The 17,699-nt window shown below is 55.5% G+C and overlaps 1 protein-coding gene across 1 annotated transcript in view; it reads left to right on the forward strand.

Moving 5' to 3' along the window:
* Positions 1 to 1,074: 1,074 nt before the first annotated feature.
* Positions 1,075 to 17,699, forward strand: part of LRRC75A (leucine rich repeat containing 75A) — a 65,156-nt gene continuing 48,531 nt past the window's right edge. The window contains exon 1 of the mRNA XM_032200901.1: positions 1,075 to 1,360. Within this exon, the coding sequence (XP_032056792.1) occupies positions 1,100 to 1,360 (261 nt within the window). The 5' untranslated portion in view covers positions 1,075 to 1,099. The remainder of the gene's footprint in view (positions 1,361 to 17,699) is intronic.

The raw sequence follows: 17,699 nt of genomic DNA on the forward strand, positions 1-17,699 counted from the left end.
CCCCCCTTTATCCCCAATCACCCCAGTGCAAACCCCGGCGCTGCAGGGCGAGAGGAGGCGGAGGAGCAGAAGAAGGAGGAGGAGGAGGAAGGAAGAGCCCCGTCCGGCTCCAGCTTCCTCCGCAAGCCCTGCCTCGGTGCACGGTGCCCGCCCTCGGCCCTCCCCCGGCTCTCCCCACTGCATGCCCCCCACCTCCGAGCCGAGCCGAGCCTCCTCCAGGCGGGGCCCCCCCCCAGCAGCTCCGCGCAACAGTTGCCCCCCCCTCCCCAAGAAGTCGTGGCCATCCCCGGCTCTCCTTTCCTCCACGATCCCAGCCCTTGGAGAGCCCCCTCGGCTCCAGGAGGAGGAGGAGGAGGAGGAGGAGGAGGAAGAAGAGGCTGGGGGGGGCGAGCTGCGAGGAGCCCCCGCCGCTCTCATCGGCCCGGTGCCGGGGGCAGGAGCCCCGCCGAGCCCCCCCCGCAGCCATGGAGCGGGGCGGCGGGGCCGTGCCACGGCTCCTCCGAGCCGGGCTCGCCCGTCCTCGCCTCCTTTTGCCGGAGCGGAGCCGCCCCGCCGCCGGCCACCGGTCGCCCTGCTGAGCTGCGGGGGGCTCCGAGCCCCGGCCGGCACCCCCGAACCCTTGGTGCGCCCCCCCCCGAGCCCTTTGGGCATCCTCCCGTCCCCTCGTGCGCCTTCCAAACTCCTCGCGCATCCCCCTTGTGCGTCCCCCTAAACCCCTCGTGTGTCCCCCCTACCCCTTTCCGCATCCCTCTGTGCACCCCTAAAACCCCTTGTGCATCCCCCCACCCTCATCTGCATCCCCCCGTGCACCCCTAATCCCCTTGTGCCTCCCCCGTGCACCCCAAATCCTCTTGTGCACCCCTTTGTGCCCCCCCTTGTGCACCCCTAATCCCCCTGTGCATCCCCTTGTGCCTCCCCGTGCACCCCTAATCCCCTTGTTCCTCCCCCCGTGCACCCCAAATCCCCTTCTACACCCCCTTTGTGCCTCCCCCCGTGCACCCCCAATCCCCTCGTGCACCCCCCTGCGTGCCCCCCACCCCCTGCTGTCCCCCCACCCTCGCATGCAGCCGAAGGGCCGCGGGGGCCGGGGACGCTCGCCATGGGCACCAAGCAGACCAAGGGCTGCCAGCCGGGCAGCGCCGGGGAGAGCCCCCCGACCCACCAGCGCAAGAAAACATCCCCCAGGGACCGGGGGGACTTCCTCGCCTCCCTCGTGGTGAAGTCCGGCGAGAAGTTTGGCAAGGGCGCCGGCAGCCTGCCCCCCTACCACCGGCGGATCTGCATGATCCAGGACATGCTGGTGCTGGTGAAGCAGGGGAAGCAGGAGGAGGCCACCGAGCTGCTGAGACACCTGCGGCAGGTGAGGACGAGCAGCTTTCTCCCCGGGGGGCTGCTTGGTTGCGGTGGGGAAAAGCCAACCCGGGACCGAAACGCGTCCCGGTCCCGAAATCCGGTGCTCTGCCCTGAGAGCAAAGAGGGGCGCGCTCCTTCTTCACGGGTCTGACTTTTGTGGCGTGCTTTTGGGGACGTGGCTGAGGAGCCGCAGGGTGGTCGTGGTGCTGGGCACGGGGAAATAACCCTGGGGAGGTGCTTTGCGTGGTCTGCAGTGAGGAAACCCCGCCGGTTGCATTTTCTTCTTCCCTTGGTGGCTCGTGCCGATAGCTCGGGGTTCTGCGGCGCGCGCAGCCCACTCGAGGAGGTTCCCACTCAACTTTGAAAAGTTGGGTGGTTGAGGCGGATCTGCCAAGCTCCGAGGCAAATCGAGCTGGCAGCTTTTGAGAATCGGCTCTTTCCTTCCAGGCTGAGCAGCACCAGCAGCTGGCAGCTTTGCTTTGTAGCTCGCTCTTTTTGACGCACGGCTCTCGGTGGAGTTCTGCTCGCCTTGTGGAAATGCGGTCGGAGAGGGGGGGAATTCATTGTGCCGAGCTCGAGACCTTTCCCCTTGAAAATTTGTTTGAGCCGGGCATTAGCTGAGAGGCAACGCTACGGGAAGGTGGTTTGAGCAAACAGCCGGGCAGCCACGGAGCGCTGCTGTGCACCCAGGAAATTCGCGTTTAACCTTTTTCTGCTGATAGAAGGTGATAACGAGACCGGAGCGCTGGGCGTCTTCAAGGCTCTGGGGTACGCCGGGCTTTGAGGAGCCGCAAGTTTTCCATGCAAACAGAAAGCAGGGCTTCACCAAGCTCGGGTTTTCACGCCAGGAGCCTGCACGGCGTCCCGGTGTTCGGCACAACCAGTTCAACCAGCTGGGGGAAAGCTTGCGGGGCACTGGGAGCAGCTCCTGGCCCCGTAGCTCTGCTCTGTGTCAGCCTGTCCACGTAAAAACCCAGCTGCTCCAGGGCCCTGCAGGTTTCTCCTTGTTGTCTTTGCGTTTGGGCTTTGCTTTTTGCATTTCCCCCTCATTTTCTGGTCTTGTTAATGTTTTCACGTGGCCCTGACCCTGTTCCCTGCCCCACCCCGGACACGTTCCCGTTACCCCAGCAGCCGGCATCCTTCTGCCCGCAGCGTACGCGACTTGTTGCTGTCTTTGGAGCAGCCCAGCTGAGAAATCTGAACAGTTTCATATGCTGTTGTGTTAGAAATGGGCCCTGAGCCTTGAGATAAGGTGCCCTCTGGGCTGGACGTGCCCTCGCCCTGGGGCAGGCTCCGAGGTGGCCGTGAGCCAGGTGGCAGCTCCGTGCCCCAAAGCTGTGCCACCACAGCCCTGCTGAGCTTTGCCCTGAGACAGGAGCCCATTGGAGCTGGCAGAGGGACGGGTGCTAATTTTAGAGGATGTTTCCATCAGCCCTGCACACGCAGACAAAATAAGCCAGGTGCCTGTGAAATACCGGGAGTTGTTCCCAAGTTCTCCCTGGCTTCAGGTCCTGGTTTTTCTTGGTGATGCTCCGGACCGTCCTCGTCCCTCCTGCGTCTGGGGGATGGCCGGGGAAGGTGTGGGCATGTGTCATGGGCACTGCCATAATGACAAATCCCTTCGTGGGGGCATCCCATCATCTGCCAAGGGATAAAAAAGGTCTCCACTTTGGCTAGAAATTGATTTAAAATTCCTGGGGGAAGCGAGGGACCTGTTACCGTCAGATAAGTCGTCGTGAGCGAGCGTTGCTGAAGAGCTCACTCTGATAAAACATATCTTAAAGTGTCAAAATAGGGAACACTTTGTCCTAGATACTATAATAGACTTGAAGCACATTTTTAATGAGGCGGTATTATTCCTTTGCCTCCGGGTGGTGCATGTGGGATGCCCCACCGAGCAGATCCTGACGGCCGTGGGTTGTGACAGGTCGGCTGTCGGTGTGCTGCTGGCTGCGGGGATGCTGGCATCGCTCCCAGGGGAGGGAGCTGGGGCTGGGCGGTGGTGGAGGCTTTGGGAGCTCCTGAACGTGGGGTTTTGGGGGAAAAAAAGGGGGGCAGAGACCTCTTCTCGTTAGCAGTGGTGCTGTATCCATCGCAGGGGGCTTTGCTGCTTGGGCTGTGTAACTGCAAACTTAACGCACGATGATGATGGTGATAAGGCTGCAAGACGGGAGTTTTCCAGCACAACCAGCTCTCAGTTGCGTTTTGAGTGTTTTCTTTGAAAATCCCAGCCATTTAGGTCACCGGGAGTCTTTCCACTGACTTCATCAAGCTTTGGAGCAGGCCCAGCACGCTAACGAGGGGGCAGGTGACAGCATCCCTGCGTTTTGGAGGTGCTCCATCCCTGGTTTAAGTGGGATGAGCGTGCTGGCAGACACGAGGCTGAGCAGATTTTTGGCTTTCCTTGACCTAACTCCCTGCCCAATCCCCATCCACTGGCTGCGAGAGGAGGCTCGAGGGGACCCCTCCTGCCTGCCGGCCCCCGCACCCCAAAAATTGGGTTTGATGATCAGCAAAGGGGCAGGGCAGCAAATGGTCATGGCACCGGAGCACGGACAGGTCCTGCGTGTGCTCCACCAGCCTCTGGCACCCGCTGCTTTCTGCAGTTTGCTGGCCTGTTGCATTTCACCAAATTTGGCCAATTTCCCCCTTCTCTCCACAGCCCCAAAGCGGGAGCGCCGCTGTTTCCTTTACGGGCTCCTGCAAGGATTAAGGAGCATTTCCAGAAATGCTTTGGAGGTTGCAAACAACTATAAAAGCGCAAAGATAGGAAGCAGGCTGCTTTTTGTTTAAAAAGGTTAAAAATGCAAATAGCAGCCGGCTGGACTCGTTCGCTTCAAGGCTGCTCCTCAGCAGGGAGCTGAGAGACTTCCCAAACCACCCTCCCCAAAAAGTGCTGCCCTCTGTTGAAGAGGGCTGATTCCCTATAAGCCACCCTTGCCTGTGCCGCACATAGGATGCGTTTGGCAGTTAAACACATCTAAGGAGATAGGAAATAGGCTCAAACGCTTCCCATCTTGGTGAGGCCGGTGTTTGGGGTCACGATAGTAGAGAAGTATCCCAGTCCCATGGATGGTGCCGCTTGCCTTTCACCGAAATAATAGGGCCTCGTCCTACAGGATGGTGAGAGCTGAATTAATGCTGTTGGCTCTTGGAGACACCTGGGACCCCGCTCTCGGACCCTGTACCCCAACCCTAAGGCTCTCTAGGGTGGGAGAATTGCATCTTCTCCATGCCAGTGGGTTGCTGTGCCCATTGCCACCCGTTGCAGGCTTTAATATTATATAGACCATCCCATTTTTTCTTTTTCTTCCTTTTTCTTTTTCTTTTCCATTTTTTTTTTTGTCTTGAAGCCCTCTTGAGTTTCAGCTGGTAAAGCAGCCAAGCACTGTCAGTGTATTAAATTCTGGGAGTGTCTCTCCTGCTGGGGAGAGAATTTGTAAAACAAAGCATGTTTTCCTCCTCTCCGCTGCCAAACGGATCGTTTTCCCAAGCGGGATGGCGAGGCGCTTCCCAGCACATTACGTCTCGCTCGAGGAATTTGCCATCGGCCGGGGCTCGCCGTGCCCTCCCCGCCAGGGCAGGGGCTGCTGCTGCTGCTCGCCGTGGGCTCGGCCGTCGCCTGCCCGGGGCACGGCATGGCCAGCGGTCCCAGGAGTTAAATAAAAGGGGTAAACAGGGCAAAACGTTCTGGTAAAACCCTCGGGATGCCGAAGGTGGCCGGGAGCCAAATTGCAAGGTCTGAGTCGCGGCAAAGCTTCGTGACTTTGGAAGGTGGCTTTTCGGCTGATGCCTGGGCGGTTTGGGGATGTGACGGGGCTGGGGACGGGGCTCAGAACCCCTAAAAGGGGTGAAGGCACCGTGGTAACTTCAGCTTGGATGGGGCTCGACGTGGTCTGATGCCTGCTGAACCTTGCAGAGCCCAAAGGGTGCAGGCAGCCACCCCTTGCCATGAACATACAACCCGTGAGCTGTGTCCAGGTCCCCAAAGCTCCCAGGAGATGGCAGCAATGTGGGGTGAGGGGGCTGTGAGAGACCCCAAGGCTGCCTTGGGGGGGTCCGGGCGGCTTGGGAAGCTCGTTGTAAGCAGCGTGTTTATTGTTGTTGGTTCTAAGTAGCATTTTTCTGCTTAATGAGTCCCTCCCCATCTGTTTTTTGCCAGTGTTTCTGGGCTCTGCTCTTGGCTTGCATGGGGAGGTTGGCAAAGAAACGCATCGGGATCGGTCATGGTGGGTCAGGAGCGCTCCGAGGGTTGCTCATTTCCCCCAAATGACCCTTAGGGGAGACAGATGCTGTTGTATGGCTTCTCCACGTCAAGGCGGATAAGTTGTCAGCTGAGCTGCTGGGGATCATCGTGTCTCTGGCAGGGAGAAGGGGATGGGTTTTGGTGTCTCGTCGTCTAAGATTCAACCCAGGTCCCCCAAGGATGCCAGACACGGTTTTGCACCAGCCTTGAAGCACGTGCTTCACCCCACAGATGCCAAACCTGCTGAAATATCCCTGCCTGGCCGTGTATTCGGTGTGTGTATCGATGCCTCGAGCAGACCCTGGGAAGCTCTGTGGGTTTGGCTGACCTCAACACAGCCAGACCGCACCGTGCCGGCCCTTGTCCCTTTGTGCCAGCCATGGGGACTGTCCCACAGCCCCTGGGATGCTGTCAGACCTTGGTAACACCACTCCAGGAGCGTGGTGTCCCTGAACAGCAGGCAGACACAAAGCAATTTTCAGTGCCAGGCTGGGGACACCCCCGCCGACGGCTGCGGCGCGGCGAGGTGGAAATTGGGCAACGCGGCTTCGCAGGGCCCCGAGCTCAGCGCTGCCGCTTGGGGCTCAGCAGTCGGTTTCCTCCGGCTGGAGTTGCTGACGAAACCACCGCCGGTGCTTCGTGCAAATATTTTTAACCCTTAGGCTGCTAGGTAGTGTTGACAGCAAATGAATGTGCCTGCTGGCACCGGGGTTTGGTGTTTTCCACCCCAAACGGGCGGCTCTGGCCTCCTTGCCGTGCTCTGCTGAGAGCTGCTCTCTTGCACTGTCCTCTCTCTGCTCCCTTGTTTCCCATCCTGGTTCCTTCTGTTCTTTTTCCCTTCCCCCGTGGGATCTGTGGGTGGATGCGCCCCGCTGTCTGCTCGGCATCTGAGCAGCCCGGCTTTAATTAAACCCAGGGAAGGGGGCTCCTGCTGCTCGTCCTGAGCCCCCGGGGATGCTGAGATGCAGGGGGAGGGCAGAGGCAGCTCCCACCCCGCAGCGTGGGGGCAGCCCCAGCTCCCTCTCCCCCTGTGCCTGCAGCAGCGATGCTCGCTGTGCCGCTGGCGTGGTTTCCTCTCCGAACTTCCCTGTCTCCCCTGGGATCAGGAAGCACAGAAATCGGCACTGTATTAATGCAATCCCTGCAACACGCCCAGGCAGGCTCCGTTTGCAGCACTAGGAGAGCCTGAACAGGGCTGAGCCCCATGTTCCTATACCTGCTGGCACCAAAGGGCACATCCCGGCCAAGTTCCCTGCATGACCAGCCACCACAGACCCTGGCTCAGCATTCCCCCGACCCCAATATCTCCCCAGCCCCACCAGGCTGGGCTGTGTGGGCTGCTCGTGCCCTCGGCAGAGCCAGGAGCCCCATGGCTGGGAGGTGCTGTTGGCTGGCAGCCCCTGGCCACCACTTCGCCTGGATTGCATCTTTTTATTGGTGTTTTTGTTGTTGTTTTTTTTTATTTTCACCTGGGCTGCTTCTGCTTTCCTGTCTGATGGGAACACCAGCAGCTCAGGGCTCCAGTCTGCAGGGCACCTGAAATCCGTCCTGTCCTCCCCTCTTGGCAGCTTCGTGTCGGTGGCATCATCCCCTGTGTCGGGGGGTTGGTGACCGTGGCCTCTTCTTAGGTAAGAGAGGTGCTTGTGCATTAATACCAGTTTCATTCTGGTACAAAGAGATAAGGGATTTTTTAGCCTTTAATTTCTTCTGCAGGCCCTAGCCAAAAGCCCAATACAATTTAATTCCCTTTCTCTCTTTTGTACAGCTCGACCTCTTTCTCCCCTCGTTTTTGGAGAAAAGACCTCAGGATGGCAAACTCAATCTTTCCTCGGAAAGCAAAAGCAAATTGTCCTTTCCATCCAAACTGAAGAGTTAGCTCCAATTACCTAGGGGCTGTGACCTCGCTTCTTGGCAACCTTGATGCTCTTTGGGTTCCTCAGATCTGTGCAGGACTGTTCGTGTTTCAAGCCCTGCATCTCCCAGATTCTGGTCCCCCCTTGCTGTGAGCTTTTGAGGCAAGCCTCGGACAAGCATCAGGGCTGGAGGGAGGTGCCCCATGCCTTTGTGTGTCTCAGTGGGTATTTAATGCCCTATGGCCTCGTTATGTTATATTTTCCATGAGGTCTGGCTCTCTTTCCATTACACATCAGGGCTCAGGGCTGATTTTGGTGCAGGCGTTTCTTTACGGGATGTTCCTGAGTGCTGCTCTGGTTCAAGCAGCCCGTGCATCCTTTTTGTAGGTTTTCCCCGAGCTCTTCTTCGCCCAGGCTCTGATCGGGCTGCCTGCTGCTGCTTTTTTTTTTCTCTTTCATGTCCCCTTTCCTTCTGAGGCTGGTTTCTAGGAAATAGCAGCTGGGTTCCTGGCACCGCTCCGCTCCGGACCTGCCGCTTCCCGCTGCTTGCCCTCCTCGGGAGGTTTTGCAATGTTTGTGTCTGTGCTCACGCGGCGAGGGATTACATTCACGTGTTGCACAAGAGGTTTTGCTGAGGCCCTGTCCCTAAACCTCTCGCAGGCATTGGGTTGAAATGAATGTTAATTAACTAAAGAGGCCCCCAGCAGCCAGGCTGCGCACTGCAGGACCCTTGGGTGCAGGGGCTGGACACGTGCGCTTCTCCGGAGGATGGGAGGCAGATGTTGGGTTTCTTAGCTCCTTGCTTTACCTTTAGCCATAGAAAGTGAGAGCTAGCTGGGAAAGCAAAAGCTTTCTGATTTAAAAAAGGAGAGCCCAAGGGTACAGGGCTGCATGTGTGGGGCTCAGCTGAGCCCCCATTGGATTTGGGGACAGTGACCCACATGCCATCAGCTCCCCATTGACCTACAGTGGCACGTAGAGCTAACAAAGTTTGTTTCATTGTGGTGTTCCACCATTTATTTCCATATTTCCTTGTATTTCTCTGAGTCTCAGTACTTGCTTATTGAGATCAGCATGCAGAGAAGTAGCAGAGAGTTGTCCACCTTCCACTAACGTGCCTTCTGCTGGGTTTGGGGCATGCAGAGGATCCTGCTCACTCCTTTTGAGCACCAGCTTCCCTGCTGGTACTGCTGGATGGAAACCAAATTGCCATGAAAATGTTAACCCAGGAAGGAAAAGTCCCCTGATCTAGCTACAGCCCGGGAAGAAAGTGGGTGCTTGTAGGGTTCCTGCTTCCCACTGTTATCCAGGCATGTTTCCAGGGGAGGAATTATGATGCGATGCTGATGTATCACGGCGCCAGCTGAGCAAGGCTGTGGGGACGTGTGGAAGAAGCAGAGTTCTGGCATCTGCAGCCCCCAAACAGACGTCTTGGGGAGTCCCCTCTGAGCACACACCAGCCCTCTCGCTTCTCTGGTGCAGCTTTTGGCCAAAAACACCCGCAGGGACATCAGCGTGCTCGCAAATACCTGCCTCAGCTGCTGTGCCAGAGTGGCGGTGAGCAGTGGGGGCAATGGGAAAGTGCCGTGGTTAGGACCAGAAGGGATGCTGGATGGCTGGGAGCGGGATGAAGGTGGGGATCCCATCTCCCAACAGGGTGGCATTAGCCTGCCTCTGTCCTCTCCCAGCCCAGGGCAAGGAACTGGTATCCACTTACCCCAAAATGCAGCTCTCCCTGCTCTGTGAGCAGAAAAAGGGGGGATTTGGGGGAAATCTCCCTGCCTGTGGTTGCTGTGGGCTTCCTGGGTGATGGCAGCTTGCAGAAAGGGAGAAGCAGTTTGGGATGCGAGCACGAACGACTTACCCGTGGCAGTGACCGCAGCCAAAATCAGCAAGGAGGGGATCTGGATTTAAGCAGCCTGGTTTTATGGGTAGGATTTTTTTTTTTGGTTATCCTTTAGGCAAGAGGATGTTTTCCTGTTGGGTTGTAAAAGGCGGATTCAGCTGGGTGCAATGTGATACTTCCTGCCCCGAGCAGGAGCTGTGTGGCTGCGGGGTTCCTTGTGTGTGGCTTTACTCTGGTGGCAAGTGGGGAATTTTGGGTTTACAGGATTGATTGCTTTCAGTTTTATTTATTTTTTATTATTATTATTTAGATTTGTAACTCAAGTTACACAAAGATGAAAGCTAGAGTTCAAAATGCAGGAAATTAGTATTTGAATGGGATTTGATCAGACAAAAACCTCAAAGTATGCTGGATATTTAGGGCACTCAAACTTCTCAAAACACATTTTATGTTTAAAACCAGCTGATCCATTAACCAGAGTATTAATTTTACACAATGAATTACTCTTCTGGCCACCTTAATTAGCGATCTTGGCTCTTGGGTTGCAGCTTTCCTTGCAGATTGGAAGTTAAAAACATTAATTTCTCTGAAATGGGCAATGAAACAAAGATGTTTTCTTTGCCCTTGTCATGCTCCCCAAAAGCTCAAAGTGCTTTGGTTTTTCTGGCTGCTGTTTCATCAGTGACTTCCCTTAAAATTTCGGCAGCAAGCACGCCCTGCTGCTTGGGCTGACACACGCTGGTTAACGTGAAAGCGTGGCCATAGGTTGTCATTAAGTTGAGTGGCTTGTTTGAAATGTATGCTTTAAAGTAAACGCGTGTAATGCATAAAGCCATTTTAACTGGCTGTATTAAGTGGATTTTAATGTCATTGGGTTGAATTCTGGTGCAACCCAATCCTTTTTTTTTTTCTCCCTTAGCGAGGTTGAGTGTTTGCTGACCTCTTTGTGGAGCCAAATGTGTTTACCATTGGGGTTTTTAGAAGAAAGTGAGCAACCTGAGGAGTCCCACCCTGCCACAGATGCCCCTCCTCACCCCCAGCAGCCCCTGAGAAGCATCCAAATCACCTGGTGCCCAAGGGAGGGAAGTTAGAAACCCATCAAGAAAGGGTTTTCCTTCCAGGCTTCTTCCCCCTGAGCCAAGTACCCGGTGCCTGCGACCCAGTCCCTGAGGCTCCGCTCTGATGGTTAAAAACTGCTTGGTGTAAATAAAAAAAACACAAGCATGGGATAAAACACCAGGAAAAACTGAATTTCTTCCCTTAACCCCTCCAAACATGCCCGTTTTCACTCAATCATATGTTCCTGTAAGATGGGGATACGGCTCCCAGTTCTGAGTGGTGCAAATTGCAGGGGTCTTTGAGTGGGTCTTTGAGGGGGAAAATGGGGGGAATAAGGTGCTTTTGAAGCACCCTGTGAAAAGTGGGGTTAATCTGCTCCAGCTGATGGCCTCCTCCATTACCTCCCCAATCAGCCTCCCATTTTTCTCGGGGTGTTTTGAGAGGAAACCCTCGCCTACGGCAATTCCCTTCCTGGGGCTGCCTCGCAGTCTCTACTCGAGCAGACAAAATTACTGTGTGTGCCATTAGCAAGCTGTGTAATGAGAATTACGGACTGCCTGCCCGGTGAATCGGGCAGAGGGCTGCAATTTGTACAGCCTGGCCGTGCAGGAGACCTTTGGAGAGGAATTAAGAGCATTCAGCACGGCCCTGCTTCCTGCAGGTGTTGTGCTGTGCCGGCGCCTTCTCTCCTCTTGACTGCAGAGTGCAGGGCTGTGCTTTTCATCCTCTCCTTGCCTTATAAACGTTGCTTTTAACCCAATTCCCAAGTGCTCTTCAGCACCTGCAGCAGAGCATCCCCAGGGCGGGTGATCCAAAAGGCTCCTTCCAGGTCTTTGTGGTGGTGTTTGTGGTGTGGCTGTGGTGCAACAGGCTTGGAGAAGACTCCAGACCCAACGCTTGGTGGGCATGGATGAAAGCCCCATGGTAGCTCCTTTGGGCTGCGAAATGAGAGCTGCCAGGCTGCCTTGGGCATCAGGATGGAAGGCAGCAGCAGCTCCTAAGGTTGCTTGGGGTTTTAGGATCTCTGCAAACACCCTGGGTGCATGACAAGTGATCTGGGGCTGTGTCGGCACAGCACCCAGCACGGTGCAGGTGGCGACTGGGTGATTGCAACGTGAGCTGGTGTCCCGGTGTACAGCCCCACTCCCCATCTTTTTTAGGCTGATGCACAGAAAAGAAGCAGTCTCGGGGCTCTCCCTGCCCTGCCGTGGGCTCGGGGCAGGTTGCTCTTTCCTCTGTTTTCCTTCCCACCCTGTAGCTGCAGAGGGAGTTTGGGGCAGCCCAGCTGCGCCCACGCAAGGTCTGGCTGCGGCGAGCCATGCCCGCCCCTGCTCAGGCTGACACACAGGAGCTCTCTGATGGGATTAACTCCCCGAAACGTGGTGAGGGATCTCTGCCGTGCTCTCAGCTCTTGCCCAGCAGCTGCTATTCTCCACCAACACAAAGGAGATAAATAAGCTAAACTCCTGCAAGCCATTTTTTTTTAATATTCCCTTTCAACGTTGCCGCACCGTGTAAATCAAATGCGTTTTCTAGCAGGAGTTGGGTTTGCTTGTGAGCCCTCCCTGCAGAGGTGGTGCCAGAAAAAAATATGCAAAAAAATGAAAAAAATAAAAATAAAAAATTCAAACCTGAAATAACCCCAGAGGCAGGAGTAAAGCACGGTGCATGCAGCTCCAGGTCACTTTGCGGTCCTGGATTGCACACGGACAAGGGCATCGTGCTGCTGGCCACCACGTGCCATGTCCTGAGGGACCAGAGGCTCACCAAGCTCCCCTCCAGGGGTAGCATGGGGCTCATTTGCAGCTTGGGGCTGTTAATTAAATGGGAAGCAGCCAGGCAGCTTTTCACCTTTGGTTCCTACTGGCTGCAGCAGCCTCAACAACCTCCTGGCTAAAGCACCAGAAATCCTAAAATTGGCCGTATTGCCGGTTGACTTGAAAGCAAGGAATAATTTCTCTTCGTTTTCATGTCTTGGGGGGGTTGTTGTTGCTCTTTGTTATTTCTGACTCTCATACCTTGTGCGCAAGCAGTAGTAATAGTGTAAAAAGCCTCCTATAGGCTGCAGTCTTATGTTCGTGTATATGTGTGTAAAATATAAACTATATGTGCAAGGAAATGGCCAAAATGCGGCTTGTGGCTCTGTAAAAGATTTCTCCGTCCCCATCAGGCTTGTCTAGAAGAGCCGTCCTTCTTATTTACATTTACAGCACCCTAAAAGTCATGCAACAGTTTCGGTGTAATTAGACATGAGGGTTAAAATACCTGTCACGTTACACGGGTGTAGCAGCCAAAACCTCACCTCCAGCCTCTGGACAAGGGTTGCGCTGTGTGGACTTTTATCCCCTTGCTTTCTGCCTGCGTTCCTGCAGCAAGTAAACTGCTGCTGTGCCATGTGCCTGAGTGCCAAAGGGGTGAGATGGGGATTTCCTCGCTCTTGCTGGAGATGCCATCGCTGGGACCTGCTTGGAGCCCGACCTTTGGCTGGGAGGTGGCTCTCCTGCTGCTTGGCAATGCAGCTCTGGTTTTGTGGTTGGTATTTCAAGAGGACGCTTTGTAGGGTGTCGGGGAGGCTTCATCCTGGGAAGGACCCTCTCCATGTGCTCCTTTCTGACCACTTTTCCTTTTTTTTCCAACAACCTTTCTTTTTTCCCAGCAGGTATCAGCCTGGTGGCTGCCGTCCCCTGGGGCAGGCAGGTCCTTAGGGCAGGGGCAGCTGCTGCTCACCTCTTCTTGAGCAGGGGAAGATAAAGGGAAAGAAGGAACGTGGTAGCACAAGATGGGGCTCCTCATCAGCCTGCTGACTCTCAGAGGTAGGGTTTTGAACCCTCCTCACTCCTCGGTGGTGGTTTTGGCTCAACCTGTGCTCCTGCCCAGAAAAACAAGTCGGGTTTTTCCCCATTTAGCATCTTGCAAAAAGGAATCTTTCCTTCCAGAGTGCTTCCCTGACACTTTTGGGGGGAAAAGGGTCCCAAGAGCCGGTCTGCATCACCCCGTGCTCAATGCCCCCAGCTTTTTGGGGACGCTGTGGTTCCCCCCCATGCCCTGGGGTTGAGGCTGGAGGTGCCCGAGGGGCCGCGGGCCGGCTGCTCTGGCTGCTGGAAGCCAGCCCAGGACCTGCAGCGGTCACGTCTCGGTGCTGACTCGGTGCTGAGATCACCGGCCGTTTATTCATCTGCTTCGTGGCCAATCGAGGAGTTTCAGCCCAGGGTCACGGGTGTCTCGGTGGGACCAGAGCAGGGGGGGAAGGCTCGGCCGGCCGTGGGGCTGTGCAGTGAGCTCATCCTGGCTCTGCTCCTGCTCAGCTCGTCGTCTTGCATCAGGTTTCAGCGCTTATTGAGCCCCGCTGTTGTATCTGGAAAGCTCTGCTAAGAAGTTGGTCCTGCATCCCGAAAGCTTCTCGGGTTCTTCTTCCTCTGCTGCTAACTCCAGGAAAGGCTGCCAGTCCAAAATACTGGCGTTGGCTGTTCTGAAGTCGGAAAAGAAATGTTCCCGGCTGGTAACGCCAGGGCTGCGGTGAGATCTGAGAGCCAAGGGCTTTGTTCTAGCACCTGTGGAAGTGTTCCTTGGCCTCAGCGCTTCGTGGGGCCTGGTTTAGCTGCCCAGGAAGGCTCAGCCACCCGGGGAGGGGGATGAGGATTAGCAGGGTGCTCTGTTACCACCGGCATTTCAGGCCTCTGCTTCTGGCCGGGGACGCTTCCTGGGGAGGTGTAATGTTATAAGGAGGCAGGGAAATAGCCCAGGGTGTGGAGGCAGGAGGCTCTACATTCCCTGTGGGACGTGTGTGTGCGGAGCCCAGTGGCTGGGAGGATGAAGGTCGGGAGGAGGAGGAGGCGTGTGGGGCATGGAGACCTTCATCCTGTGTGGCTTAGTGGAGTGCCGTGAGCCACAGCCCGATGCCACATCAGCTCCGGCAGGGCTTAGCAGTGGGAGCTGCAGGTTTCTGATGAGGCTGTGCTCCCCCTGAAGCAGGTTTTAGGTGTGGTTTTTAGGTGTGGTTGTGCTCGCAGGGGCAGCACGATGAAACCCGCCGGGCAGCGCGCTGCCACGTGCTGAGCAAAAACCTCCTCGGGCAAAGGTTTGCTCTCCAGGTCATCCCGAGTTCGTTTGGCACGCGTGCTCCCGGCGTATCCACCGGGAAAGGAAACATCAACAAGAGCAGCTTAATGGCCCTGACTGTCAAACAAAGCAGAAATAGTCTCATTTTTAATCGAGGGGGACTCTGACGCCTCTTGGTGCTTTCCTGAGGGGGCAGCAGCCACCCAGTGTGGGTGCTGCTCGGGTTTGGGGTGCAGGCAGAGCCTCTTCCCCCGGGGAAAGGACCCGGAGCCTGCAAATAGGGCAAAAAGCGTGGAGCAGAGCAGAGGCTGCTTGGTTGCTGTGTAAATGAGACCTGGGAATGAATTCTCATTGTTGGCCACGTGTGGGGTCTCTTTCTGGCCAAGGGTGGGTTCCTGCGCTGTGTTCCCATGGAGCCCACCCCTGAGCCCTGCAGGAGCAGAGGATCGAGGTTTTCCAAACCCTTTTGGCTTCAGCAGGACTAGAGTGTGTGCTGAGAATTAACCAGGTATTTAAGTGATTTTTCTGGCTTGCCAAGCACGAGATAAGATATCGCAGAGGAGGAGAGCAGAGCCGTGGTCTCCCAGCTGAAGGTTTGTGCAGACGGGGAGCTGACCAGGCAGGGGCAGCAGCGGGGTGAGCCAGGGGCTGTGGGTTCAGCTTGCTCTGCTTCTTCTGCTCCACAGAGGTGGCCGGTGAGCTGCAGGCAAGTGGGACATGCTTGAGGAGGGATTGCAAGGGAGGTCTAATGTGGAGAGTCCTGACTCCTGCTGCTGATAAAGAACGGGGCTGGGGGGACATCCCCAAAGCCAGACCCCTTTGGTGGGGCTTCTGCTGCCGTTTCCGAGCACTTTCACTGATTTCCTCGCAGACCTACGTCAGGCAAATCACAGTCACGTAGCTTTTTGCTATCTCACGACTCAGTTTTACAATTGCACCTCGGGCCAGGGCCGGGCACAGGAGAGCAGTGCCAGGGGAACCCTCACCGCGGGCGGGCATCAGGGCTGGGCGTCCTCCAGCTGGAAGCAAGCACGGCCGTGCCTGGCTGGAGACATCCTTAGCTCTGGTGCCAGCTTGCCATGACACACTTCCAGGCACGGATCCTGAAAAAAAAAACAGCATTTCACAGGTTTGATGAGGAGTTTGAAGGAGAAGTGGGTGATAACCCTGCTTTTTCCCAGGCTGGGGCTGGCCGCTATGACCCCATAGTTTGGTACAGCGGGTTTCTTTGTGCAAAGGTGTATGTGATAGGTGCTTAATGAAACCACTTCTGGTCCATCTTCTGCCAGTGTCTGGGGGGAAACGAGCCATAAACTTCATGAGATGGGACTACCGGGGAGCTGTCCTGGAGTGGGATGGGGGCTGCAGCCAGCAGCTCCCTCCCCTCCTCGCCTGGCTTTCGGGAACAGGACGGTGTGTGCCTTAGCTCAGCGATGGGAGAATGTGGCCTGGGGGCTGCAGAAGGGGAGGTCAGCTTCGGGGGAAAGCCATGGACAGGCTGGCAGTGCAATCAGAGTTTCTGAGGGCTGAGCTTTTAATATGCTGTTAATTTTCCCTTGGCTGTGGGCAGAGTGAAAACAAAGCACTGGCTCCCTACCAAAACCCAGCGATCTGGGAAGCCTCTTTCTGTTGTTCCAGCGAAGACGAGAAGGCACAAGATGGATATTTTGTGTGTGTGGTGACGTTAGGAGTGCCAACCCTGTGTGCTATGTAAAATCCTTCCTCCTTATCCTCCCCGTGCTGTGTCCGCTTTGTGGTTATCGGGGTTGGTTTCTGGGAATTTCAACCTGGCTGCATCCTGCTGAGCTCCTTAGGTGGCCTGGGCTGGGCTTGAGCGTGTCTCCACATATGTACCCAGAAGTACAGTTGCCCTGATTATTATGCAAAGCATAAATTAGTCTAGCGTACGAGCGTGTTATGTATTGATTTGCCATCGCTTTGAATCCCATTACAAGAATCTGCTTTATTAATGGACTTTGTCCATGCTTGAGATGAGCTGCGATGCTGGATTTGCAAATGAAAGGACTGAAATTCATGGTGTCCATATTAATTACTTGTGCTCCGCTGGCCTCCTTGGCAAGCGGGTGGAAGCTGTGGAAACCTCTGGTTTTATTCCATTCCTGTTGCTCTGTCTTGAGTAAGAAAACGAGCTGGGTGCTGTGGGGTTTGCGTGTTTTGCTCTTTCTGGAAGCCTCTTGTACGCTATGAGAAGGTACCAAGAGCAGAAAGAGGCTCCAGATGTGGTATGGAACAGGTGGCCATTAGCTGAAGGAGATTTTATTGCAGTGCCAGGTCCCACCCTGACTCCCCATCACTGGCTCTGGGCTAAAATCCACCGATCTCACGTTCCTTCCAGGGAACTTTGCCTCCTTTGCCCCTGCTCTCCTCCTGCCCAGGCTCCTGCTGGCACATAAAGTGTCTTGAGATGCTTTTCTTGGAGTCAGCTGCAGTTTGTTCCTTTAAATGATCTTTTTGCTAATGCCCACGTTGGTCCATGGCAGTCGGTTTAAGGAGTTAATTGAATATTTCTCTCTCTGAGCAATGCCTTCAATTACTTCCCTCGAATAACCTCCTCTGAGAGCCAGCTGTGCTGAGGAGTCATCGTCGCTCATTGTTACTACAAAGTCTGTATCAATAAGATTTCAGGTTTTGTTCTGGCATCTACCTGCTTCGAAGGATCCCAAAGCAATTGTCAAAGCATTTGTGTACTCTTCCACTGCTGAAATCCAGTCCCTTTGAAGTAGAGCTCGCATTTATTGAGCGATAACAATACGTCCCTCCGTAGCTAATGCAATAATAATCAGTCCAGGGCTTGGAAGTGAAGCCGGGTTTTAGGTAGCTGTTATTGGATTGCAGGCTCTTATTGTACGTGCAGGAAGGGATTGATTTCTTCTGGGGGGGTACGGGAGGCTCCCAGTGGTACGATAACAACATCGATGCTGCGGGTTCAGGGCAGTGTGGCCGTCACACCAAGCAAACCTTGGCTCTGGGGAAACCCAGCTTCTGCCAGCATCTTGCCTGAGGTCCCAGCTCAGCAACCCCGATGGCAGCTGTGGACCATCTGTCCTGCTGTCTGTCTGTCTGCTGCAACCAGGTCCTGGTCCTCCCCTAGCTGGGATCTCCTCCTTCCCCTGTTGCTGATTCCCCCAAACTTATGGGACCTTAATCAGCTTTGACCCTTTCCCATAGCTGGATGAAACTGGCTGCCTTCTGGAGTTATTGGAGGACAGAGAGGTGGCAGGACGGACAGTCAGCAGCCAGGCCTGGTTGCCTGCTGGCTTTG

Source organism: Aythya fuligula, chromosome 20 (genome assembly GCF_009819795.1).
Source record: "Aythya fuligula isolate bAytFul2 chromosome 20, bAytFul2.pri, whole genome shotgun sequence".
NCBI classification, from domain to species: Eukaryota; Metazoa; Chordata; class Aves; order Anseriformes; family Anatidae; genus Aythya; species Aythya fuligula.